Below are 26,878 nucleotides of genomic sequence, written 5' to 3'. Positions count from 1 at the left end.
ATAGTCTGCTAGTTTGGCAAAAATTATACAACACTCATATTGAGGGGTGTGTATGTGCCTTTGCAGTGTACCTGCCTTGCAAGGCAAGGCTCTAGAGCTATACAAAGAGACTTGCATGCCCTGCTATCTGTAGCTGCTTCTTACAGGGCACATTTTTCCCAGTGGGACACAGAAAACTGTTGGCATTGTCGTTATGTTTTTAACACAGACTTTTCTAGTTCATCTAGCGAATCGGAGCAATGTACAGTATATTTCCAAACATAAATCAGAACAGTCAAGAATTTCTCCACCATGCAGAAAAACGGAAAAGGCAATAAGACGACAGCCGTATGTTTTTAATTTATTTATTGTATTTATTGTATTTATACCCCGCCTATCTAGTCAAACGACCACTCTAGGTGGCTAGATTTTAAGCATCCTTCCTTACAAAAGCAGAGAATTAACGAGTATGGTTTTTTACACACTTACTTGAGCAAATATGGAATAAGACTTAGATTGGATGTCAGCTAACGCTGGCTCTTCCAGCTCCCTGGAAAGAAAATATGACAAGCGTCATCTCTATGTGGCTTAGTTTTGGATTGCTATCAGTTTTTAAATCCACTGGACTGAATTATCCATATTGTGTGAGAAAAAAAACATTAATCCTTTATTTCAAAGTGCAACTATCGTATGTCATATTCATAATTTTCTACAAACTTACTTTAAGGGCTTCCCCAGCCAGGTCTTTGACCAGAGGACAAAGGCCATCCTCGGACTCAAGGGAAAGGGTGCTTCAGCCGAGACGAGCAAGAACCGCATAGGCAGACGACAGGATCGCTACAGGGCCCAGACCGTTGGGTTCCAACGATGGTTATGGGACCCACTCTAGGAAGAAAATTCCATTTTTGTTCAGAGGACATCCTGAACCTCCTAGTGATGGGCTCTATAGAGCTAAACCATGAATCGTATGAAGGAGGAGGAGCACAAGATACCCTTCCTGCCAGACTCTATTGTACAGTCTATTGGCTCAGTCTCTTCTTTTCAAATGAACTTTCCCTTCAATTCAAGCACTGTCGTATTTCCATACCTCTGACTCTTGGGAAGAACCTTCCTTTTCATTGCTCGCTTATTCATGCCTAGCCACCAAAGAGGGCTCATGGAAGAACACACAAGATTTCACTATGAAAATAAATAAATAAATAAAATGAGACCTCGCTCATGTCCCACTAAGACATTCAGTGTCATACTAGGAGATACCTGCCCCTTGTCGCTCCTCCATGCCACACAGAAATACCCAGTAAGTAACATCCGGATGGCTCCCCACAGGTCTGCGGATCTGCCTTTTTCAGGTTCATGCAATCCAATCTAGTGCATCGTGTGTTATGAAACTTTGCATTATATTCTGAGTCACAAGGCATACCTAGGTAGCCACTGCCAATAGTGTCTAAATGCTATAAAAAAGTTCAAGTCAATCTCCAAACCAACACATTCCTTCACCTTAATTCGTCAGGAATTCCGAAGCATTTCTGATGCATGGATCAAGTAGCTTCCTGGTCTCCCATTTGTTCTCCATGATAAAGTATTAGAATCATAGAGTTGTAGAGCTGGAAGAGACTCAAGGATCATCTCGTCTAGCAGTTAAGTCCAGTTAAGTCCACTGGGGTAAGAAAATGGGAACCTGATAGGATTTATTTATTTACAGATATTTATTGGATTTCTATACTTTAATTAGATTTTTACCCCGCCCCCCCAGACAAAGTCTACTCGGGGCAGCTTACATACATAATAAAACATCGAAAATAGCAAATATCATAAAAATAATTTAAAACATAGTTTTAACACTTAATTTAAAGCATTGCCAAGATGAAATAATTAAACTACAAAGAATAAAGATCAGTTATTGACTGGAGGGAAGGTCTGCCTGAAGAGCCAAGTTTTTAAATGGCTTTTAAAAACACCCAGCGAGGGTGCTAGATGAATTTCTGTTGGGAGACTGTTCCATAACCGAGGGGCCACTGCCGAGAAGGCCCAGTTTCTTGTTCTTTCTTTCTGAGCCTCTCTCGGCATTAGGCCCCACAGTCGACCCTGCTGGCTATGTCGGGTGATTCAGGTAGCTCTAGGTGGCAGAAGATGATCTACCAAGTATCGAGGTCCAAAACCATTTAGGGCTTTGTATGTCATCATTAGCACTTTGAAGTCAATGCAGAAATGAATGGGCAGCCAATGCAAAGCAGCCGGGGGGGGGAGATATGCTGATATTTCCTCACCCCACTAAGAAGCCTGGCTGCCGCATTCTGCACCATCAATCTCAAAGGCAGCCCCACGTACAGTGTGTTACAATGGTCTAGTCTCCAGATTACGAGTGCATGGACAAGAGTAGTGAGGGCCCCCCATCAAGATACAGTCACAGCTGGGCAATCCGCCATAGATGGAAATAGGCAGAGCAGGCCACGGACGCCACCTTGGTTTCCATGGTAAGCGCCGGGTCCAGGTGTATCCCCAAGCTGTGATCCTTGCTCTTTGCGGTGAGAGTCATCCCCCCAAAAGAAAGGGAGTCACCCAAACCGCTAATGGAGGGACCATCCACCCTCAGGACCTCCATCTTGTCTGGGTTCAGCCTCAGCCCATTCAGCTGCATCCATTGCAGTACAGTCTCCAGGCAGCGCTGAAGGGACAGAACGGCATCCACTGAAGTAGGTGAAAAGGAGATGTAGAGCTGTGTGTCATCAGCATACTGATGGCACGAGGCTCCACACCTCTTGATGACCCCACCCAATGGCCTCATATAGATCAGTGGTCCCCAACCTTGGGCCTCCAGATGTTCTTGGACTTCAACTCCCAGAAATCCTGGCCTCAGAAGTGGTAGTGAAGGCTTCTGGGAGTTGTAGTCCAAGAACACCTGGAGGCCCAAGGTTGGGGACCACTGTTATAGATATTAAACAGCCTTGGGCAGATGATCAACCTCTGCGGGACACCACAATTGAGGCTCCACGGGGCCGAAACATTCTCCCCAAGCTGTACTCTCTGGGGACGGTCCTCCAAGAAGGATCGAAGCCAGGCAAATGCCAGGCCATCGATTCCCAACTCCGAGAGCCTCCCCAGGAGGATACCGTGGCCAACCGTATCAAACGCGGCTGAGATGTCAAGGAGGACCAACAAGGACATATTGCCCCTGTCGGCCTCCCTCAACAGGTCAACAGTGCGACCAGTGCCATTTCTGTGCCATAACGCGGCCTGAACCCAACTGAAATGGGTCCAGAGTGTTGGTTTTGTCCAAAAGCATCTGAAGTTGGTCTGCCACCACCCTCTCCACCACTTTGCTAAGGAAAGAAACATTGGCGACAGGCCTATAATTTCCAACATCAAATTTGGTTTCTTCCTAATGGGCCTAATGAGTGTTTCCTTGAGGGCAAGAGGAATCTTGTGTCATGTTCCCGGGGGTTACAACAGCTGAAGTCCAGTAAGGTCAGGAATACAAAAAATGCAACGCCGATATCCATTTACCAAACCAACTCACAGAACGTAGTCCAAGGTCAGAGTCCAGAGTCAAATACACAGCATAGTCCAGTGTCAGAGTCCAGAGTCAGGAACACAGTTCAAGCCAGAGGTTTTGACTCGTTGCTTCCACAGAGATTCTAGCTGACTAGGAGCTGTTTTATAGTAAAAACAGCTCCTTGAGCTGCTGGAAACCTTTCTATCCTGTCAATACTCAGGGCTAGTTGAACAGATGTTTCTGTGGACATCCTTCGAGCGATCCTCTGACCTTTTTGCCCTTAGTCTAACCCAAAGCCTGGCCTGAAGTTTGTCTGGAGGCAATTCAGGTGTTTCTGATTGCTCAGCATTCTCCTCAGCCTCAGTTAACCCTTCTGGTTCCAGGTCTTCAGCTGCACTCATGACACCTTGCCCTCTTGGAGAAACCCATTAATTATTGTGGTGGTCCATTCCGTTGTTACAGGCCTGGCTGCTTTGATTAGCGAGGCCAGGCAAGGGTCAAAGGAGGAGATGGTGGCCCGACAGCGATCAAGCGCTTTGTCCACCAAATCTGGCATCACAGGCTGATAGATATCGAGAATAACCGGGCAAGGCGGAGCGCTGGACATCTCTGCTCAATCCACTGTATTTAAAAAAGGAGAGAGGTCATGGCGGATGGCCTCCACTTTTGATTTTAAAAATGCTGCAAATTGGTCAGGTGAGATATTAGTGGGAGGCCCATCACCCAGACCAATTCCGGATAGATTGCGAACTATAAGGAAAATTTCCACCTGATTGGAAGCTTTGCTTATCCGCTCAGCAAAGTGTGATCATCTGGCAGTCCTTACCTTAGCCAGGTAATGTTTAGTTGCGATCCTGACAGCTTTCTTATTGTAATCCGTCAGTTCCACTCTCCAGATGCACTCTAGCCGTCTCCTGTTTTGCTTCATTCCTCGTAGATCCTGGTTATACCAGGACCCTGGCCGAGCTCTGCTCCTGAGAGGGCATTTGGGAGCGATCATGTCTACGGCCTTAGTGGCGGCAGCAAGCCATCCATCCACCAGAGCTTCATCGGGGTGCCAGACAGCACAGCTGGAATCCCTCTCATGGTATCCTAGAATCTCAATGGATCCAGTAACCTTCGAGGGCGGACCATTGAAATAGGTCCATGCTCCCTGTGGAGAGGGAGTGCGATTGTGAGGTTACATTTTATTAGGTGGTGATCTGACCATGACAAGGGGACCGACACAAGGTCAGTCACCATCAGACCACACTTGCTCCATTCAGTGGAGAAGACCAGGTCTAGCATATGGCCGCCCACGTTGTGGGACCGTTGACATGTTGGGACATGTCCAAGGAAGTCATGGTTTCCAAGAACTCAAGGGCTGGACCGGAAACCTCTGCCTCCGCATGGATATTGAAGTCATCCAGGACCAAAAGCCTCGGTGACTCCAACAGTGCCGTGGAGACAAAGTCCACCAGCTCTGGAAGGGAGGTGTCAGGGTCGCGGGTAGTGCGGTAACCCAGCAAGATCCCAATACCATCCCTGGCCCCAATCCACACATGAAGGGCCTCCAAGCCCAGCTTCACCATCAAGGAGTGCCTCGTAACCTCCAAGGTATTTCTATAAGCAATGGCTACTCCCCCCCCTGCCCCTCCAGTCTACCCTGGTGCTGGACTGCATAACCAGGAGGTTGGCAAGGGTCAGAGGAACATCCCCTTCTCCATCCATCAAGGTCTCAGTTATGCACACTAGGTCTGCATCCACCTCCAGAATAAGATCTTGTATAAGCTGGGACTTATTGGACACAGACCTGGCATTCAACAACACCAGCTTTAGGCTCAGAGGACAGGAATCAAAACTCTTTGCTCTGGTGCAATTCCAACTCCTGTCCTCTGAAGATGCCAGCCAAGGAGACTGGTAAAGAACAATCTTCAGAAAAGGGCTCAAGAGTCCAAAAAAAAACCCACAACAAACATGCAAAAGTATTTAAACTTTAAAAAGAAATATATACAAAGTAAAAAAGCAAAATATGGCTGTAAATGTGTTGTTAACAGACAGAAAATTTTGTTCTCTCCCAGTTGTTTATAAAATCCATTGGTGGCTGTCATTGCTACATTGTTATTTTTCCGCTCTTCCAAGGACTTTCACCGGGCATCATAAAACCAAACACCTATGTTTCTCTATTCCTTTCTAATAACACTTTGTGTGAGATTTCTCCCAATATTTATATTCCTTTATTCTGCATAAGTCAGCAAAACCAAATCTTACCAAGGCTTGGGTTTCCCAGCCTCTGAGAAGCTCAGATGTTAAGGATCAAAGGATTTGGTCACCTCCGACCCAGTGCAGTCCAGGGCCTGAAGAGACCAGAGCTTGAAAAACCAAACATTCCATTCCTTCCAACAATCCCTGCCATTCCAGGGAATTGCATATATATGTATATATGTATGTATTCATGAACAGACACATATATGTGTGTGTGTGTGTTCATAAAAAAGAGAATAGGTTCATTGGTAGCCTATTTAAAACTCAATTGCTATTATTTTTGAGGGTAAATCCTTATAAAACAAAGGACAGCTTCTCTCTCTTCACTACTTGCTTTTCTTTTATCAGTTAGCCTTAGAACATCCATCCCGTTCTCTATTTACATTAATTTTGTAAAAGCTTCTATTGCACAATATATGCTTATTTTCATTTTTTTAGCACAAGGTTCCACGTCTATTTTGTGATATCTTTTAATTAGCGATGGAAGTAAAAAACATCACACTTCACAATGCACTGCACTTATTATCTTTTCTCTGATTTGCATTAGGTCAACATTTTGTTTATTCTTTCCAGCGCAAATCAGCACAAAATTGAATGAGCTCCTTATGCCTTCTTATCAGGAGCTCTAAATAAAGCTCTTTCCACATTACATAACTTTCTATGGTTTCCCCGCACTGTGAGTTCTTTGATGTGACCTAAGGTGACCACTCTGACTAAAGCTCTTTCCACATTCAGTGCATTTATGTGGTTTCTCCCCAGTGTGGGTCCTTTGATGTAACTTAAGGTCACCACTCTGACTAAAGCTCTTTCCACATTCCATGCATTTATGTGGTTTCTCCCCAGTGTGGGTCCTTTGATGTAACCTAAGGGTGCTACTGTGACTAAAGCTCTTTCCACATTCCATGCATTTATGTGGTTTCTCCCCAGTGTGGGTCCTTTGATGTACCCTAAGCTGACCACTTGAAAGAAAGCTCTTTCCACATTCCACGCATTTATGTGGTTTCTCCCCAGTGTGGGTCCTTTGATGTAACTGAAGGTCACCACTCTGACTAAAGCTCTTTCCACATTCCATGCATTTATGTGGTTTCTCCCCAGTGTGGGTCCTTTGATGTAACCTAAGGTTACCACTGTGACTAAAGCTCTTTCCACATTCCATGCATTTATGTGGTTTCTCTCCAGTGTGGGTCCTTTGATGTAACCTAAGGTTACCATTCTGACTAAAGCTCTTTCCACATTCCATGCATTTATGTGGTTTCTCTCCAGTGTGGGTCCTTTGATGTAACTTAAGGTCACCACTCAGACTAAAGCTCTTTCCACATTCCATGCATTTATGTGGTTTCTCCCCAGTGTGAGTCCTATTATGTGAATTAAGATGACTACTATTACTAAAGCTCTTTCCACATTCCATGCATTTATGTGGTTTCTCCCCAGTGTGAGTCCTATTATGTAAATTAAGATGACTAGTATTACTAAAGCTCTTTCCACATTCCATGCATTTATGTGGTTTCTCCCCAGTGTGAGTCCTATTATGTAAATTAAGATGACTACTATTACTAAAGCTCTTTCCACATTCCATGCATTTATGTGGTTTCTCCCCAGTGTGAGTCCTATTATGTGAATTAAGATGACTACTATTACTAAAGCTCTTTCCACATTCCATGCATTTATGTGGTTTCTCCCCAGTGTGGGTCCTTTGATGTAACCTAAGGTTACCACTCTGAATAAAGCTCTTTCCACATTCCATGCATTTATGTGGTTTATCCCCAGTGTGAGTCCTATTATGTGAATTAAGATGACTACTATTACTAAAGCTCTTTCCACATTCCATGCATTTATGTGGTTTCTCCCCAGTGTGGGTCCTTTGATGTAACCTAAGGTTACCACTGTTACTAAAGCTCTTTCCACATTCGATGCATTTATGTGGTTTCTCTCCAGTGTGGGTCCTTTGATGTGAACGCAGATTTCTTCTCTCGCTGAAACCCTTTTCACATTCCATGTTTTTGTATGATTTCTCCCCAGGATGAGTTCTTCAAACTGAACTGGTCTGAAGCTGTCTTCACACTTCAGGCATTCAATCCGTTTCTCCTTTAGCTCATGGGTTTTTTCTAAGCTTTTCTTCCCAGCTTCACACTTGACTCTTTTCAGGGACAGAAGAAGAGACTCTGTATAATTCTGGCCATCATGTTTGTTACCTGATAGAGAAAAAAAAGATGTCTTGAGAATATAGCACAGAGCAGGATCTAACTGGAGGTTAAACCAAAGAGTTTGCTCTGTCTTTGACTCCTTTGAAAGGCATATGTCTCCTGAAGGCTTTACTGGCAACATTTGAAAAATTAGCTGTATTGGGAAAACAGCATGGACTCCCCTTGCCTGAATTGATACTTCCAAAGGGACAGGGATGGGAAAATATAGTTGATTAATATTAACCAGTATCCAAAATACTATTAAACATGGGCCATCAAGTCAATTCTGACTGATGGCTACCCTTTTTTGGAGGGTTTCTAGGTAGAGAATACTCAAAAGTTGTTCCCCATTCCCTGTTTCTGGGACCTTGCAGTTTCCCGAGGGCCACACAAGCTGACCTTACCCGTGGGAGACACAGCAGGGAACCTCTGGTTCTGCAACCAGATATTTAAACTTTTTATTCATCAGCATATAAAAGTTAGTTTAGGAGAGATTATATATGTATGCATCTAGTGATTGTGATTTAGAGTTTGTAAAACAGACATAGGGTTAATAAAAGTAGCAGATCACACATTGGTGAATATGGACTTTAAGGGTACATGTGATTACAAAGAAGCTAGGAGTTGGAGGTTACGTACAGGAATTTTATGTCAAAATATTCGTACAGATCAGGTCACTGAGAAATACAGTAAATGTAGGTCTTCAACATACTCACATAGGAATGGACGTTTGATCAGGTAGGCAGGGTAGAAATACAATCAATCAATCAATCAATCAATAGGAAAGCCGAAGAAGCAAACTGCGTGTAGGTCAGCCAGATCCCAAAGGTGATTCACTGGGTAAGGTTGAGGCTGCCGTAGCCACGGGCAGGCGCCTGGGACTGTCGGGGCTGAAGTTGGTATAAAAGCAGCTCAGGCAGAGCATTCGTTGCTGCACCTTTGCTTAAGGGCGGTCAGGCTGACAGTGGGATCGTGAGCAAAAAAGTCATTATATGCTCTGTACATGCTTTTATAGTGAAGTTAAGCTACAGTGGAACCTCTACTTAAGAACGTCCCTACTTAAGAACAATCCAACTTAAGAACAGCTCTGTTCACTAAATTTTGCTTCTACTTGAGAACGGAGCACCAAGATAAGAACGGGGAAAAAAAACTTTCCTGCCCTTTTTTAACCTTAGGTCATTTTAGGCAGATCTCTTAGATTTTAAAAAAGTCTCCCCCTAGTGGTAGAGATTAACCGGCTTTGCATTAGTTCCTATGGGAACTAATGCTTCAGCGTACAAATGTGCCTGTACATAAGGACAAAAAACAGCCGGAACGGATTAATCAGTTTTCAATGCATTCCTATGGGAAATTTTGCTTCAACTTAAGAACGTTTCAACTTAAGAACACCATTCCAATACGGATCAAGTTCTTAAGTAGAGGTTCCACTGTAGTTTCTATGGACGGAAAAGAGCAGATACAGATTAAATGGTTTTCAATGCATTCCTATGGGAAATGTAGATTCGACATAAGAACTTTTCGACTTGAGAACTGCCTTCCAATACGGATTAAGTTCTTAAGTAGAGACTCCACTGTATTTAAATTAGATGTTTAAATACAAAGTATTGTTATAATTACGTTTGCCTGCAATAGGTTTTTGCATCCAGAGAGAAAGACAAAGCACGGAGTTTCTGTCAGGTCTCCCCCATTCCTTCCAGAATGGAAACATCTACGCTTCCACCAAGGGCACTGTTTGTGTCCACATCTCAAAAGTTTCTTGAAATTTTACAACATAAACATATATTAGAGAAAACGAAGAAAGATTTTACGGAAATATGGAGGATAAGTCGTAAGAGAGGGTAGTAAGGAAAGCCTAATTTGATGTACTATGAAATGTGTAACAAAGGGTTACTACCTAAAAGTATTTTTTCTTTAGGATGAAACCAATAAAGGAAGATTTGAAAGACTGGCAAAACATAATTAACAGATTTTGAAATGGTGATGAAAAAGCAAGGACTAATAAAAAGTACTGGCATTAATACCAGAAACTAGGAGGATTAGGTTGGCCAAGGAGTGGGGAACTAGCACCTCATGGGATTTGGAGTCTCTCCCTCTCTTAATGCAGCCTAAATAGCACTGGCCTTTTTTGCAGCCACATCACACTTTTGGCTCATCTTTGACGTGATCTAAAACGATTCCAAGGTCCTTCTCGCTCCTAGTACTGCTGAGCAAGTTATCCCCCATCTTGTAATGTTGTGAAATAGCATGGGAAACCATGGAACCCAGAGACACTCCAGAGGCCAAAAGGTCAAGAGGTGGAGCAGGACTCACCCAGCACCACTACCGTTCACAGAGCGACATCCCACAAGGGGAAATCCTAGAAGCTGACAGTCCGACAATCCACTGCTTCTCTTCCAAACCCAAGGCAAAGGTCAGGGCTGTTTTTCAGCAAATGTGGATGGCAGGGAGCAGAAGAGAGGGTGTCCTGCACAGACCATCTTCACTGCTCCCAGTCCTGCTGTCAATATTCAGGCTGCCCTTTCCTATGGGGAGCCTGGCAACTTTTTCTCCTGCTGGCAACACATTGGACCTTTTTCGAATTGTGGCTACAGAAGCACAATATCCCACATTCAGACTGTCGGGTTATATAAAATAAGCCAAATAAAACAGAACCTGAATTTTACAGCCATGAACATTCAGTACAGAGACCATGTACACAGTGTCAGCAGGTGTGCCCGACAAGGACATTGGAATACACTACTTAAGGGTGAAGATGATGATGTCAGGTCTCTGACCACCAACTGGACAGTGTGGTAGTCTATATGGCCACTGGGTCATGACTTTTTTCTCTTGGCTCATGCAGAGGGTTGCGGAGTGTTTTGCTGTTGCTGCTGTATATAAATGGAAATAGACTTAGTTGCTAGAAGTCTAGTCTCTCTGACTGATTTTCTTGACTGCTGGGACTGCAACAAGGAGCTTTGGCAAGAGGAGCTGCTAAAAAACTGCACCACTCTGACATAAACACTACTGTGGGTGATGAAGAGTTCTGGAGGTCTCCAAAGCTTACACACCAGGCTGGAATTTCAGTTGGCCCTAATGAAGGAAAGCTTACCCACACGACCACCAACCGCTATGTGCACAGAACAGACCTCCTCGGCCTTTGCTTTTTCATTTACTTTCTTCCCATACACACTAAGGTAAAGATCACTTGGAATTTACAAGGTGAAATTAAAATGAATTTGGATAAGTTGAGGAACGAGGTAAGTCAAAAGATAAAGTAATACAGTGGTGCCTCGCAAGACGGGCGTTCCGTTTCATGACAAAACCACTTGATGTCGACTCTTTTGCAATCACAAAAACGATCTCAAAACGACTTCCGGCTTGACGTCGCGATGAGACAGCAGCAGGAGGACAGAGCTCTGTCCCCCTGGGCTGAATTCTGACCTTGTTTGGGACACCATAGGGTGTCGGAACCACCCTGGAGTGGTGGTGAACTGGGGGGGGGGTAAGCCTGTTGATCGTGGGGGGCGGGGCGGCAGCCGCCCCGTTTGATCCAGGAAACTCCCTAATCAGCCAACGGGCAGAAACAAGCAGCCTTCGGCTCGCTTGCAAGTCATAGACAGCCGGCTAAAAGAAGCAAGAGCATCAGCTTTCTGGCATCGTTGTTTACTGGGTGAGACTTTTTCAACTAATTGCTTATACCCCTGGAGGAAATAATTCTTATATATGGGGGAAAAAAGAATTGCTATCTCATCTCAGAAACTATAAAGCGGCAAAAAATCTGGAGAGAGGGATAGCTGATGGAAATGAAATAACTTTTAAAAATACACATTAAGAATATTGCAGTTTGGCGTTGTGAAGCTTGAGAAATTTTCCTGTGAGTCATATTTGATAAATCTGGACTCTATTTTGACTGCCTGGAATCTTTTGGCACGGAGCCTAGGAGCGGTGGCCTTGAGCACTCTGCGGTTATTTCCTTTTGACTTTCTTTGTGCTTGGCTGGGAAATTAACCCTAAAGTGGACCTTTAAGGCCATCAGGCCGCAGATACAAATATTGAGGGCATTTTGAGGGTCCAAATTTGGTTCAGGCCTATTTAGCCAAAGTGGATTTTTAGAAATGACTCTGGAAACTTTGAATATCTGTTTATAACCATTTGGGCAGCGGAAACAGAATGGCACAACAAAGACAATTTTGGAATAAAATAAAATGTACCCTTCAGACAATATTGGAAACAGTGACATCTCATTATCAAGAGGCCAAATTATCCAATCAACATCAGAAGGACTACAGTCCGCAAACAACAGGGAACAACACAGAAGGAAATGGGAGTAACTTAGACGATGTATCTCAATCAAAGCAGCAGTTGGAGGAAATTAATCTAAGAGAAACATCAGTCTTGGACCAGAGGAGCGCACTACGGGAAAACAAAGGGGGAAAAACAGCAAAATTAACCAAAAAAAGCCTGGAAGACCCACTGAAGATAAATCAAGCATATAAAGAGTTAGTAGACATAAATCAGATCTACAAAATGGTTTCAGAGGACATGAAAGATGACAGAATGCTTAGAGACACAGAAATTTTAAATGAGAAGAGAGAAATTAGAGAGGGAATTACCTAGAAAGATGAAAAAGGGAAAATAAGGAAGGGCCCCTTAATACTGAAAACATGTATATATTTACAATCTGGAAATGTAAAAGGGTATATTCGGTATATTAAAAAAGAGAATTAAATTGAAATAAGGGAGCCCTAATCAGGGTAAAGATGTAATATGGTGGTCTTTTATTTTAGGTAAACTAAACTAGATATAAAGCTGGGTCATGGATCTGGAACCATTTTCAATAAGAATGTTACTAGAAGATCTTGAGAATTTTAGATAATATGAGAGTAATATTATGATAGTAGTCATATTATGTACTAAAATTTGTATATGAATGGTTTGAATGTTTGAAAGATGTTTGGAATTTGGGGGGATAACCGGGAAGATACCGAGATGTAAAAAACATATAATTGTAAGCAAACATGTAACACGATGTTTGACAAGCACAAAACAATGTAGATAGATTGAAAAACCAATAAAATGTTTATTTAAAAAAACGATCTCAAAACGATGTTTCCTATCGGGGAATTTCACTTTGCGATGATCGGTTCCCTGCTTCAGGAACCGATCTTCGCAAAGTGACAATTTTTGCACAGCAGATTGGCAGTTTCAAAATGGCCACCGGGTAAATAAAATGGCTCCCCGCTGTTTTCTGGGATGGATTCCTCGCAAGACAGCCACCGAAAATGGCCGCCGCTATGGGGGATCTTTGCTGGACAGTAAGTTTCCAGCCCATCAGAACGCATTAACCGGGTTTTAATGCGTTTCTATGGCCTTTTAAATTTCACTTTACGATGTTTTTGTTTTACAGCGATTTCGCTGAAACAAATTAACGTCGTAATGCGAGGCACCACTGTATAAAACATGAAACATTTTGTGGTTTTGCTCTCCTCCATCTTTCCCTCTCCAACAATCCCCACATGCAGGAGTGAATTCTTCACTTCACCCTCTTGGATCCCAAAAGAGGAAAGGAGAAATTCAGGGGAGGCCCCATGCCTGTCTCTCGAGGGTTGGAATCTCACCGACAGCACCTGCTGTTGGTGACCACTGGGTTGAGCGAAGCAGGACTGGGAACCAAAAAAAAAAACTCTGCACATGTTCATAGAGGCACTGCTGCAGACAGTAAAACTGGGACCCACGCAAGCCGGTTCGAACCCACACTCAGCCATAGAACTGACAGTGTGTGCTTCCTTTCACAGACCAGAGGTTGCCAGAACTGGGCAGGAAGTTGACAGAAGGAAGTTGACTGGCTGGAAGGAAGTTGACAGAAAAGACTCAAAGTGAACCTCAGAATATAGGGATTTCACACCAACTCAGTCCTTTGCACTGTCACACCCATCTCGGTGGCCCCTCTTGCCCTCACCAGGCACCATGGAAGGTCTGGTAGAAGGCGTTCTCCAAATGCTCCTGATGCTTCCTGCAATTGGGCTAAAATTCTCTGAAATACTGATGTAATTCAGGATTAGCGTCCTGCTAATGATAGGGTTACTGTTTAATAAATAAAGAAACACAGTGGTGCTTCTGGTCCCAAAGAATGAAAGAGATCTCACCTGCTATTCAAGTTTTCGGGGGGCTTCAGAATTGGATTCTTGTCTTTTAATCCAGAGAAACGCCGGAGAGCATCAGCTGAGTCTCACCTCGTCCTTGGGAGAAAAAAATAAAAACAAATAATTCTGGAGCCTTCTCAGATGGATAAAACCAAAAACTTTCCCTTAGCATAGAAGCCTTTGTCTTTTTGACAATCTGGAGAATTCAATTCTTCAAAAAATACCTCCAGGTTATGAGTTGGGGGGGGGGGAATTGTGTGCTTCTATACCCATGATTCCAAAAGCCAGAAAATAGTCCAAAACTGCTGCACAATCTCGTGCCCGCTTTGCCAGCTGGAAAAGGAGGCCGAGCCAGACAGAGGAAAGGGAGGCTGAGGGGTGGCCACAGCCAAGGCAGCCGTCCAGAGGGTCTACAGCAGGGGGTCCCCCCAACCTTGGGCCTCCAGATGTTCTTGGACTTCCACTCCCAGAAATCCTGGCCAGCAGAGGGGGTGGTGAAGGCTTCTGGGAGTTGCAGTCCAAGAACATCTGGAGGCCAGAGGTTGGGGACCCCTGGACTCTGCAGGAGACCCTCTTCTGCTCTTTGCCCTTCACAGCCCTGACCATGCCTTTGTGTCTGGGGGAGGAGTGGTCACTTGATGAAAAGGGGAGTCAGATTCTGGGATGTTCCCTCACGTGGTGTCACTCTGGGAACGGCAGGGGTGCTGGGGGGACAGACTCCTGTTCAGCCCCCTCGACCCTCAGCCTGTGGAGTGTTTCAGGTTTCCATTAATTCCCCGTACTATTTCACAGAGACATGAAAAACCGGAAAGAGGCTATGCAGAAGAATGTGGTGGTCCGGCACCCCCTGTGTGATGATGACACACAACTTCCGCCTGCTTTCTAAGACCCTCTAGGAGGCCCTTCGCTCAGCCTCTCAGGCCCCAAGGTCTGACCATCCAGCCGACCATCATCCCCTGCGCCAACGAAAGCAGAAAGACATAAAGAAGCAAAGAGGAGGAAAGTAATTTTGAATGAATGAATGCATGAATTCTAAGCTAATTAAGAATCTAATGACTGAATTTCCTGCCTCTAAGAAAGTCTCTTCCTGGAAACCAAGAGGAGATTCAGACAATTTCCTGAGAATATTTTTTAACCCAAAATCATCAGCAGCAAACCTCACAGAAGACTCCACACACACGCGCACACACACACAGTTTTCCTAGTGTAGGAAACGGGCAGCCCTTCTCCCCCCAGGGGCTCTCCTGCCCCCCCATTGCTGTGGGTGGGAAAAGCACTGGGGGGATTGAGGGTCTGAGTTCAGGTCAGGGCCTGGAGAGGAGGAAAGGGGGCGGGGGGCTCTCTTCCCATCACTTTCTTCCCATCCTGAGAAGCTGGGAGAGATTTTGCTTGGGGGGGGGCTGTCCAAGTGCTCCTGTCTCTCCCTCTCTCTCTCTCTCTCTGTCTCACACACACACACACACACACACACACACACACACACAGTTTTCCTAGTGTAGGAAATGGGCAGCCGACCCCGTCTTCTCCCTCCTCCAAGCCCCATTTTTTGGGGGCCCCTCCTCCTCCCCCACCCCCTACACCCACCCCCTTGCAGCCCCCTCCCACTTTTTCTCCCCCCCACAAAAAAGGCCCCCATTTCCCACTTGGGCCTTTCCACGAAATTCCCCCCAACAAATAGGGTTTCCTGGCGGGGGCGTCATGCTCAGACTTCAGCTGGAGAAGGTCGGGGGGAGGAGGGGAAAACAACCACAACAACGGAAGGGGGGCGGGGAGAGAGAGGTGAGCCTGAGGGGGCTCAGCGGGGAAAGCACACTAACATGCACAAACACAAAAGGGGGGCTGGGGGGGGCTTGCTCAGGGGTGTGTGTGTGTCCCTCCTGCCCCTTCAGAGTATCAAGATCTTGGCCCTGACTTCCCACAGAGACACAACCCCCCCCCCTCTCTCTCTCTCACACACACACACACGGAAAGGCCCCTTCTGGCCCCCCACAAGCGCTTGAGACCATCTTTCTACAGACCCCCCCACACCCACTGCTCTCTCTCTCTCCTTCCCTCCAATAAAGGCCCCCAAATCGCCCCCACCTCCATCCGGATCTCCAGGCGGGGAAAGAGGCCGGAAGAAACAGGGAGGAAAAGTGGGGGGGAGGAGGGAGCGAGGGAAGGAGGGGGCACATCCACTTCCGGTTCCGGTGGGGGGGAGACACAGCCCCGGAAGCAGCCCCCTCCTCTAGGACTATCCTAGCTCTACGTTCGCCCCCTCTCTTTCCTCCCCTCCCCCCTCAGCCTTTTCGCGTCCTGCTCATCCTCATCCTCCTCATCCCTCGGGTGATTGCTTAATAAACAGTCTTTAAGAGGAGGGGGGCGAGGGCAGCGACCCGCAGAAGGATGGAAGGATGGAGGGGGGGAGAGAGAGCCCCCCATACCTCCTCTTCTCCTCCCATCCTTTCCTTCAGTCCTGAGAAGCCGGGAGGGGGTCGGGGGCCACGAATGGGTGGGGGCGCTATCCATGGGCATCTCTTACACGCACATACACACACACACACAGAGACACCCCTACTAACTCCTCTGCCCCCCCTCTTCCAGCACCCCTTCGTGGACCAAAGGGGGGAATGGGCAGGAGGAGCCGATCCCAGGGGAAACAAGCCTCCCTCCCCGGGGGGGGAGAGTATGGGGGGGACCACCATGGCTTTCCTGCCCTCCAGACCAGGAGCGATGCCCGTGAAGGCGCCACGATCCGCAACCTCCCCGGAACCCGGCTTCTCGGATGGGGGTTCGAAGGGGGGGCAAGGAAACCACCCAAAACCCATCAGAAATGGGAAAAACAAAAACCAGACTTCCCAAGACCCATCAAAGCACAGAAACATAACACCCCCCAGCTCAAAACCATGCTGTAAAAACACCCAGAACATTTTTTAAAAGCAGGATACAGCACCTTACCTTGCCCCAAACATTTAATGAAACCAGAAAGATTGCTAGGCAATCCGTAATCAAATCTCCAGAGTTAGCCTTACAAGTCACTTTACGGAAGGGCTCAGGCAAATCTACTTTATACACCTTTTATAAGCTACGTGTTAGATGGCCAGAATATCACACTAGAGGAAAAATTAACAAAAAAACTTCAGGCAGCCAAAGGAATAAAAGCTCCCCAGCCCCCCCCATTAATTTATTTATTGAGGGAGAACCTTTCATAGATATTGAGGAGTAGCAACATTATTATCAGCCTCTGAGGCTCTATCATTTGGGGGGATCATGAGTCAGGTTGAAATGTGAACATTTTAAGAGCATGTTTCGAAGCTCTTATATCCCACGTCTGCAATGGGACAAAGAGTGGGGTGGGAGGAGGAAGTAAGTAATGGGAATGGCTATTGCACTGTATATGTATTAGATATTTTTTTAAAAAATTAAGTTACCTGGAGAGACGTTGTTTCCAGAAATCTCCAGCAGGAGGTCCTCGCGCAGAGATCTCAAGCCTCGATCCAGAAGATCCCACCCTCTGAGTTGGGGGCAATACGGGGTCACCTCCTCAAAGGCCACTGGAAGCGGGAAGGAGAAAACAGTCTTACTGGGTGGAAAAGGTCCCACAACGTCCCAACTCGGTTTATTTAAAAGGTTTGAAAATAACAGGCATTCTCTGAAGTTCAGCTTCAGTAACCTGAATCGCATGCCCCATTTTCTGGCAAATAGGACAGCTGGGACAATTACATCTGGCTGATTTTGAAACACTGGGCCAGTAGAAACGAGGAGTAATTCTATTCAAGGTCCTTTGGAGGCGAAGGTGGCCAGAAAAAGCAGCATCACTGGGGAGGAAGGGTTTAGGAAGTCTCCTTCGTAGCCCCCCTTTTTCTCCTGGTCGGAGGGCCTCAGGCCGCCCCGAATGTTAAAAACAGCCGTATGGGTTTAAAAAGGCAAACGGGCAGAAGTGTGTGGAAGCGCTAGTTTAAAAAAAGGAGAAAGAGCACCTCCCGCGCAAAAGGGCCACAGAGCAGACGGGCGTTGGAGAAATCAGCTTTCCAGAGGCTGACCTCCCTTTTCCTTCATCCTTTCCTTCATCCGGCCTAAAGGCTGACAGAAACAGGCAGCGACTCGGGTTCAGCAATGAATGGCCGCGGCTTCCCTTGAGCTACAGAAATCGTCCAGTCAGAACGAACAACTCTGGTGACCTGGAAGGGTATCTCTTCCCCAGAATAGCCTCGTTCTGTCATTTCTCCCCCCAAAAACGTGCTAGCCGGTTGCAGAAAGAGTCGCCCCCCCCCCGAAACGCACCGACTCTCACAGGCGCCGAAGCCTGGCAGACCCCGAGGGAGGTGGAAAGAACTCTTCACCCCCTCACACGAAAACACGAAAAGGCTTGTTCCGAAGAGCCTTTCCTGACACGCCTCCGCCCGCCTGGTTCCTCACCTGTCCTGTCAGGATCTCAAGTCCGGACGTGTTTGGGGGGGGGATTTGCCACCTGGGTTCCTTTTCTCTTTTTTTAAAGGGAAATGACTTGGAGGAGGAGAAGGAGAAGGCGGGGGGGGGGAAGAGACTCGCCTTTTTGGCCATCCTGGCAGGCAGAGCGGGAGGGAGGCCCTTTTGTGGGTGTGTGGGTGTGTGTGTGGGGGGGGTGTCCCTTGCACAGACTGACCGGGGGGGCACCACCACCACCACCTCCCCTTTTGCAAGGAGGAAGGCTCCCGGCCATCTCTCGACTTCCTCAGAGAGAGAGAGAGAGACGGACCTTCCTTCCTTCCTTTCCTTCCTTCCTTCCCCCCCTCCCCTCCTCGCCCCCCCCCCCGTCCAGGCCAGGCTCTTCCTTGAAGGGACGTTTTAGGCCTCCCGCCCCTCCTCGAAAGACGCCTTGCCCGCCATCCTGAATCCTCTTGGGGGAAACTCAGACCCCCCCACCCCCCCACCCCCACCTCTCCCAGGGACACACGGGGGGGGGATTTTTCTACTTACGAGAAAGGCCACTAAAACTCCCCCAACCGCCTTCTCTGAGGGGGGGGGAGACCTTCTGGCCGCCTTCTCCACTGCGCAGGCGCCACAGCCCCTCCCCCCCACTGGCTAAACCAACCCCCCCCTCTGTGAGGAAGAGGAGCGCATGCGCAGGAGGTAGAGCGAGCCAGGGAGGGGATCTCGCGCGTGCGCAGAGACGAGCTGTGGGTGGAGCCTGGAGGGCAGCCTGTCAGTCACTCGAGGGGGAAGAAAGGGGGGTTCTTGCCCAGCCAGCCTTCCAGAGGGAGGGGCTTCTGCCCGGAGACAGGTGACGCGGAAGGAGCAGGAGGAGGAGGGAGCTCTCATTGGGTCTCCCTTGTCTTCTGGGCGGAGCCAGAACCTCTCCCTTTGAGTCACCGGGTTGCCAGGCAACCCCCCTCATAGACGCCATAATAGACGCCCCGGAGGCTTCCACCCAGCAACAGGTGACGTGCAGGAGGAGCGAGTTCTCATTGGGTTCTCATTGGGGGGGACTTCCATGGAGGGGGTGACTTCTCCACCACCACCTGAGGCTTCCCCAAATCTTCCTCTTGGAGGGTCGCCCCAACCCCTTTTTGGGTAACAGGGAGTGTTATTTATTTATTTTTTTATTTATTCAATTTATATCCCGCCTATCTAGTCGATTAAGACCACTCTGTTAGCTAGTTTCCTGGTTTCATGAAAGAGGCTGAAGCAAATAGGGACCCACCATTTTGGGGTGTGTGCTAAGGAGGCCGACCTCCTTCCTACAGTCATGGCAAAGCGAGCTCGTTTCCTTTCTTCTGCAGAAGCCCCTTTGGGACCAGACTGGGTCCCCCCTCCCCCTTGGAAGGCCAGGTCGAGCCCCCTCCCCGCCCGGGTGGAAAGCCCCCTGTCCCAGTCCAGACACACACACCCTCGATCGATCGATCTGGGGAAGCTTCTCCGTCCTCCAAGTGAGGTTCTCGGGGCCTTGTCCTGATTCAGTGGAGAAGACACCCAGTGGCCAGACCTCAACTGCCCGATCCACACAGCACACAACACACATACACACCGTAAAGTTTCCTGAGCCAAACAGGACAGGCAGGGCCGACGAGGACCGTGAAGGAAGAGAGACGGTCAAAGTTTTGAGACTGCCATGCGGTTGGGATTTATTAACGAAAAGAGATGGAATTAACGAGGACTAATTGAAGAGTCTGGCTGTTGGGGAGGGAGATGATGGAAGAAGCTGATGGAACAACCATTTCTCTCCTCGTCTCTATCCCTTTTATTGCCTCTTTGATTGACTGAGAACCATAGATTTTTGGTTTCAAGGAGTACAACAGACGACGGAACTGATGCCGGGTGAAAGTCCTTGGAAGAGTGGGAATATAGCCACGTGGCAGCGACAGCCAGCAATGGATTTTACACACAGCTGGGTGAGAACAAAATGTTCTCTTTGTTAACACACTTACAGCCAAATAGTGCTTTTTTACTTTGTATATATATTTTAAATAGTTTAAATACTTTTGCATGTTTGTTGTGGGTTTTTCAGGCTCATTGGCCCTGTTCTGAAGGTTCTTCTTCCTAACGTTGCGCCAGTCTCTGTGGCCGGCATCTTCAGAGGACAGGAGTCGGAATTGCACCAGAGCGAAGAGTTTTGATTCCTGTCCTCTGAAGATGCCGGCCACAGAGACTGGTGAAATGTTCTTGGACTTCCGCTCCCAGAAATCCTGGCCAGCAGAGGGGGTGGTGAAGGCTTCTGGGAGTTGCAGTTACCCTTCACAGCCCTGACCATGGCTTTGTGTCTGGGGGAGGAGTGGTCATTTGACAAAAAGGGGAGTCAGATTCTGGGATGTTCCCTCACATGGTGTCACTCTGTGAATGGCAGTGGTGCTGGGGCGGGGGGGGGGACTCCTGTTCAACCCCCTCCACCCTCAGCCTGTGGAGTGTTTCAGGTTTCCATTAATTCCCCATACCATTTCACAGAGGTATGAAAACCCGGAAAGAGGCTATCCAGAAGAATGTGATGGTCCGACACCCCCCGTGTGATGATGACACACAACTTCTGTCTGCTTTTTAAGACCTTCCAGGAGGCCCTTCGCTCAGCCTCTCTGGTCCCCAAGGTCTGGCCATCCAGCCGACCACCATCCCCTGCGCCAATGAAAACAGCAAGACATAAACACGCAAAGAGGAGAAAGGCAGGAGAAAAGGAATTTTGAATGAATGAATGAAAGAATGAATGAATTCCAAGCTAATTAAGAATCTAATGACTGAATTTCCTGTCTCTAAGAAAGTCTCTTCCTGGAAACCAAGAGGAAGATTCAGACAATTTTCTGAGAATATTTTTTAACCAAAATCATCATCAGCAAACCTCACACAAGACTACACACACACACAGAGAGAGAGAATTTTCCCAGTGTAGGAAATGTGCAGCCCCTTTCCCCAGGGGCTCTCCTGCCCCCATTGCTCTGGGTGGGTAGGAAGGGGGTGGGGGGGTGTTGAGGGTCTGGGTTCAGGGCAGGGCCTGGTTCGCGTTCCAGGAACTTCCCTCCGTTGCAGGCTGCCATAGAAATGAAGTATCATCCTTATCTGCCACATCCCTCCCTCCCAGCCGACCCCCTATCTACTCCCCCCCGCCAAGCCCCATTTCTCTGTGGACCCCTCCTATAGTCCCCCACCCCCTACTCCCACCCCTTTGCAGCCCCCTCCTCTTTTTCCCCTCAAAAAGGACCCCTTCCCCAAATCTTTCCAACAAAAGTGGTTTTGGGGGGGTTGCGTCCAGACTTTGGTTGGAGAAGGTGGGGGGGAGGAGGAGGAACAACCACCAAAGGGGGGGAGGGAGAGGCCAGCCTGAGGGGACTCTGCAAGGAACACACACAGAAAGGGGGTGTCGCGGGTACCCCAGTCAGCACCTGTCTGTCAACAGGGAACCTTGGCAGGAGAGCCAATGAGGAGGACGGAAGGCGGGAGCAGGAGAGAAGAAAGGGGGGCACAAAAGGAGGGGTCTGGACAGAGAGAGAGAGAGAGAGAGAGAGAGAGAGAGAGAGAGAGAGAGAGTTTCAAAGGGGGATTGATTGATTGAGGGAATGAGAGATCAGAGACTGGGAAATATATTGAAGTCATAGAAGGAGTTAAATACATACAGTGGTGACTCGCTAGACGATGATAATCCTTTCCACTGAAATCGCTGTTTAGCGAAATCGTCGCCTAGCGAAAATCGGTTTGCGGAGCAGGGAGCAAAGATCGTCCAGTGGAATTCCCCCCCCCATAGGAATCGCTGTTTCGCGAATTGCTATAGTGATCGCAAAAAGTCATAGCATAGGCATCCTTCAGTCTCGAGACACTATGGTAACATGCTCTGAATCGAGGAGTGTCCTCTCCAGAGCATGAATCCCGGGTAGGGTAATATGGAGGAGCAGCAGATCCCCCCTCTCCACATTGCTGAAATGATCCAATGGAAAGGCAAGAGCCAATAGAGGACTCCAGCTCCGGGTTTTGCCTCGAGGTTATCTCCTGAAGCCTTTTCCATGAGTGGATAAAGCCACAAGGCAGTGGAGGCTTGAAATCGGAGTTTTCCTTCTCCGAGATGGGCTGCCTTCCAAGGCTGACGAGCCCCACCTCCCCGGCCGGCTCTTTAATAGTGCAGAAGTATGATCTGATCCTTAAAACTTTCCTGACTCCCCGGCTTATGCAAATCTCATTGCCTTTCCTATTTACCCTATTAAGGCTAGACATAAAATTTGCGGTCCTGGGACACGCGCTTTTAAATCAGGAAGTCCCACTCCTAGGCCCCCCCCCCAGGCCATGTGCTCAGGAGACAAAAAGAAAGCCCAGGAAAAAAACCCAAAAAGTCAATGCCTAGCGAAGACCCGGTCCTGCGAGGCACCCCTGGGGGCTCAGGGACCTCCCTGGGATTTGCTGCCTTCATTCCCAGCCAGCCCCTCCACCCCTCCCTGAGGGAGGAACGGGAGGCGTTTCTTCACGGGTCTGTCCCTGAATCGATTTGAGGTTGAAGTGAGAGCATCTCGGGGGGGGGGAGGGAGGTTGATGATGATGAGGAGGAGGAGGAGGAGGAAGCAGCCTGCCTCTTTTGTGAGGAACCGGCAAGAAAACAAAGGCGTCAAAGACGGAGTCGCCACGGGGGGGGGGCTGAGGGGGGGCGCCTTGGTCGGGAGGGGGGGTCCTGAGTTCCCGCCTCTCTTTCCCCCCCCCCACAAGCCCCACGAAAGATCCCCCCTCCCGCCGAAGATTCCACGGAAAGGCCCCTCCTGCGCCCCCCCCGACCGAGTATTTTCCTCCCCTCTTTCTCTCCTGCCCCCCCAAAAGGCCCCCAAATCGCCCCCCCACCTCCGTTGGGATCCTCAGGCGGGAAAGAGGTCGGGAGGGGGGAGGGGCGAGGGAGGAAAAGTGGGGGGAGGGGGGGAGGGGCCCCTCCTGCTCTCCCCCTCCTCTACCACTTTCGTAGCTCTACGTTCTCTCCCTTCCCCAGGATGGAGACTGAAAGTTACCGAATCTCAGCGGCGATTGGTTGGGAGGGAAGGGAGGGGGGAGAACGTAGAGCTACGAAAGCCGGAGAGGAGGGGCTGCGTCCCCCCCCACCGGAACCGGAAGTGGAGGCCGTGCCCCCTCCCTCCCCCCCATTTCCTCTCTCGCTGTTTCTTTCCGGCCTCTTTTCCCGCTTCAGGATCCGGACGGAGGTGGGGGGGCAATTTGGGGGCCTTTATTTTTTTGCGGGGGAGGGAGGAGGCACGAGAACAGTGGGGGTGGGGTGGGGTGGGGGTCCCTAGAAGGGGGGGGGCCGGACCACCACATTCTTCTGCATAGGCTCTTTCCGGTTCTTCATGCCTCTGTGAAAGAGTGCGGGGAATTAATGGAAACCTGAAACACTCCACAGGCTGAGGGTTGGGGGGGTTGAACAGGAGTCTGTCCCCCCAGCACCCCTGCCATTCCCAGAGTGACACCACACAAGGGAACATCCCAGAATCTGACTCCCCTTTTTCATCAAGTGACCACTCCTCCCCCAGACACAAAGCCATGGTCAGGGCTGTGAAGGGCAAAGAGCAGAAGAGGGTCTCCTGCAGAGTCCAGGGGTGCCCAACTTCGGGCCTCCAGAGGTTCTTGGACTGTAACTCCCAGAAGCCTTCACCACCCCCTTTACTCGCCAGGATTTCTGGAAGTGGAAGTCCCAAGAACATCTGGAGGCCCAAGGTTGGGGGGACCCCCTGCTGTTAGACCCTCTGGACGGCTGCCTTGGGTGTGGCCACCCTTGAGACACCCTTTGCGCTGTCTGGCTCGGCCTCCTTTTTCCAGCTGGCAAGGCGGGCACGAGATTGTGCAGCATTTTTGGGCTATTTCCTGGCTTTTGGAATCATGGGCATAGAAGCACACAATCCCCCCCCCCCATTCATAAGCCAGAGGATATTATTTAAAAGAATTGTATTCTCCAGATTGCCAGATTGTTAGCTTCTGTGCTAAGGGAAAGCTTTTAGTTTTGTCCATCCGAGAAGCCTCCAGAATGATTTGGGTTTTTTTTTTCTTTTCTCCCAAGGACGGGGTGAGGTTCAGCTGATGCTCTCCCGACTTTTCTCTGGACGAAAAAGAAACCCAAAGCCCCCCCCCCCTTAAAGCAGGTAAGATCTCTTTCATTCTTTGAGATCAGATGCAACACTGTGTTTGTATATTCATTAAATTATAACCCTATGATTAGCAGGATGCGAGATCTTGTAAAGCTTACATCAGTATTTCAGAGAAGTTTAGCCCAATCACAGGAAGCATCGGGAGCGTTTGGAGGCCGCCTTCCACCAGATCTTCCATGGTGCCTGGTGAGGGCAAGAGGGGTCACCGAGATGGGGCGTGACAGTGCAAAGGACTGAATTGGTGTGAAATGTCAGGATTTGAACTGTTCTCCCCCAAGTTCTTCAGTCCTGGTGGAACAAAAGTCTCAAACAAATAGTTCCTTTCACTCATCTATTTCCAAACATACAGACAGAGAGAGAGAGACCAACTGGCAGCCTCTCTGACTCTGAGGAAATGTGAGCACTCAGAGCAGTTGAGTTCAGGATGGCATAAGCTCTCAAACTGAACCAAATGGTGCATGTCTTCCTCCTCGTTTATATCCACATCAGCCCCCGACAAATTACATTACATCGTTCTCTTACACCTTCCATCGTCTGCTGATACAGGATGACTTCCCAGTTTTCTTGATTAGTTGCACCTGCCATGCTAAGTCTGTTTCAGTTAACAAATTTGGACCCCATGACAGTATCAAAATGGTGGTGCTGTCAGTGAGATTCCAACTCTGGAGAGCCTGGCATGCCCCCCCCCATTTCTCCTTTCCTCTTTTGGGATCAAAGAGGGTGAAGTGACTCCTACATGTCAGGATTGTTGGAGAGGGAAAGATGGAGGAGTGCCTTCTTCTTCTTCTGGCTTCTCTGCAAGAGTAGACCTTTTTTCAATACATGGAGTCTTTTTGGTCACTTCCAGTTGACTAATTGACTGATTTGGGGAGCATCCGTTACAGTTTTTGCAGGACTGATGCTGTCCCAGAAGAACACCCGCCAACCTTCTTCCTGTATCTCTTTGGCCTCTTCCTGCGACGACCAAGGCAGGGTCTCCCCTGGCCGGGCGCGGAGCCTCAGCTGCCCTTGAAAGGAAGGGAAGGGAAAGCTGGAGACCCAAGGAGGAGGAAGGGGTGCCGTCTCTTCCTCAAGAAGGGCTCCTGCCGGGACGTTCTCACAGGGAAGAGGGAAGCTTTGCACAGCCTCTGGAAAGAAACAAGAGGTGGGGAGATTGCAGGGTGTGGGTGTGGGCGTTTGTGCATTTATCGGGCCCCAGGCATGGATTTTAGAGAAGGTGCCACTTTAAGCAAGTGATAGATGAAGCACGTACATACACACACATACAGATATACACACATACAAACGTACATACATAAATGTGGGTTGAGGATTACTCTCCCAAGGTTCCCACAGGTTTTTTTAAAAAATTGCCAAGATCTTTGTCCATCCTTTCCCCAGAACTTATTGAATCTCTTGCAGAAACATCATTGAAATAATGTTTGAGGATGATGGTCTTTGGTCATAAGGAGAGAGCATCTAGGGAAAATGTTTCCATTTTGAAAACCAACGCTAGGTGAAGGGGCGAAAGATACACGGAGACAGAGATTATAGGATCCGATGATCCTCCATTATTGAAAAGAAAATCACAAAGAGAAAATAAAGAGAGGATACAAATTACAATACACACCATCCCATCAGCTGAAATTAACCCACGTTACTCACGTCCACCTTTCTCCACCTCTTGCCACCTTTCCCTTAGGGACTTGGTTGGGGTTAGGATGATGGTTATTTTTGCATTTTTAGCACCCTATTTCTCTCCAAAAGCACATGGCTCTTACTAGTTTTCAATATCCCTCTTCTGATTTTTATTTCACTGGTCCATTGTCATCAGTGGCCACATTCCACATTTTTCTATACCGTTCCTCAAGGTTAATTTGATAATCGCTTTTCCTGTTCCTTGCAAAGATGAGCCTTGCCATAGGCACCATTTAATAGCTAATTCCTTTTCTTCTTTCTTCCCTTGGTTATTAACCATATTCAATAAGGCAATCATGGATTCAATCGAGTTTTTTCCCTAATCTCCTATAAAACACCTCCAGCACAGAGATGATGCATTATTATTTAATATATTCAATGCCACCGGAATTAAGTGCCATCTCCATTTTACTCTATAGCAATTTTCTTTTACCCTTATGCTTCATAATTCTGTTATTACTGCGAAGAGTGAGATTCGCAGCTTGGGGATCTATCTGGACCAGGCGCTCACCATGGAAACACAGGTGGCGTCTGTGGTCCGCTCCACCTATTTCCATCTTTGACAGATTACCCTATCTTTATGTCGAGATTAGACCACTGTAATGCTCTCTACGTGTGGCTACCTTT

General features: G+C 48.0%; 2 protein-coding genes and 1 long non-coding RNA gene across 9 annotated transcripts in view; 1 reads left to right on the top strand and 2 right to left on the bottom strand.

Moving 5' to 3' along the window:
- LOC144584975 (uncharacterized) overlaps positions 1-26,878 on the top strand; it is a 618,887-nt gene that overhangs the window by 576,007 nt on the left and 16,002 nt on the right. Inside the window, exons 1-2 of one of the 4 annotated variants that reach the window (XM_078382366.1) lie at positions 19,146-20,374; positions 24,487-24,568. The exons of 1 other annotated variant lie outside the window; for it this stretch is intronic. The gene's annotated coding sequence lies outside the window, so the exon portion shown is untranslated. Of the gene's footprint in view, positions 1-19,145; positions 20,375-23,533; positions 23,636-24,133; positions 24,569-26,878 lie in introns of those variants that run through there. 2 more of the 4 variants (XM_078382364.1, XM_078382365.1) reach the window with 2 other exon arrangements.
- Positions 331-2,783, bottom strand: LOC144584999 (uncharacterized). Its single transcript, XR_013539505.1, has 2 exons — positions 701-2,783; positions 331-529 (listed from the first exon to the last, which is right to left on the bottom strand). It is a non-coding gene; the product is annotated as an uncharacterized LOC144584999 (long non-coding RNA).
- LOC140702989 (uncharacterized) lies at positions 5,426-19,080 on the bottom strand. 4 transcript variants are annotated; one of them, XM_078382401.1, is made up of 5 exons: positions 18,963-19,080; positions 17,435-17,557; positions 14,028-14,120; positions 8,616-12,294; positions 5,426-7,908 (listed from the first exon to the last, which is right to left on the bottom strand). In XM_078382401.1, exon 5 carries the CDS (start codon positions 7,710-7,712, stop codon positions 6,375-6,377), a length of 1,338 nt encoding a protein of 445 aa, XP_078238527.1. In that variant the 5' UTR covers positions 7,713-7,908; positions 8,616-12,294; positions 14,028-14,120; positions 17,435-17,557; positions 18,963-19,080; the 3' UTR covers positions 5,426-6,374. The 4 variants fall into 4 exon arrangements, with proteins under 4 accessions (XP_078238527.1, XP_078238528.1, XP_078238529.1 ...); XM_078382402.1 differs by having other exon boundaries at positions 8,616-8,857; XM_078382403.1 differs by having other exon boundaries at positions 8,616-8,789.

This window comes from Pogona vitticeps, chromosome W (genome assembly GCF_051106095.1).
Source record: "Pogona vitticeps strain Pit_001003342236 chromosome W, PviZW2.1, whole genome shotgun sequence".
In the NCBI taxonomy this organism is placed as follows: Eukaryota; Metazoa; Chordata; class Lepidosauria; order Squamata; family Agamidae; genus Pogona; species Pogona vitticeps.
Note: the sequence above shows the minus strand (reverse complement) of the source record. Positions and strands in the feature narration are given on the sequence as shown.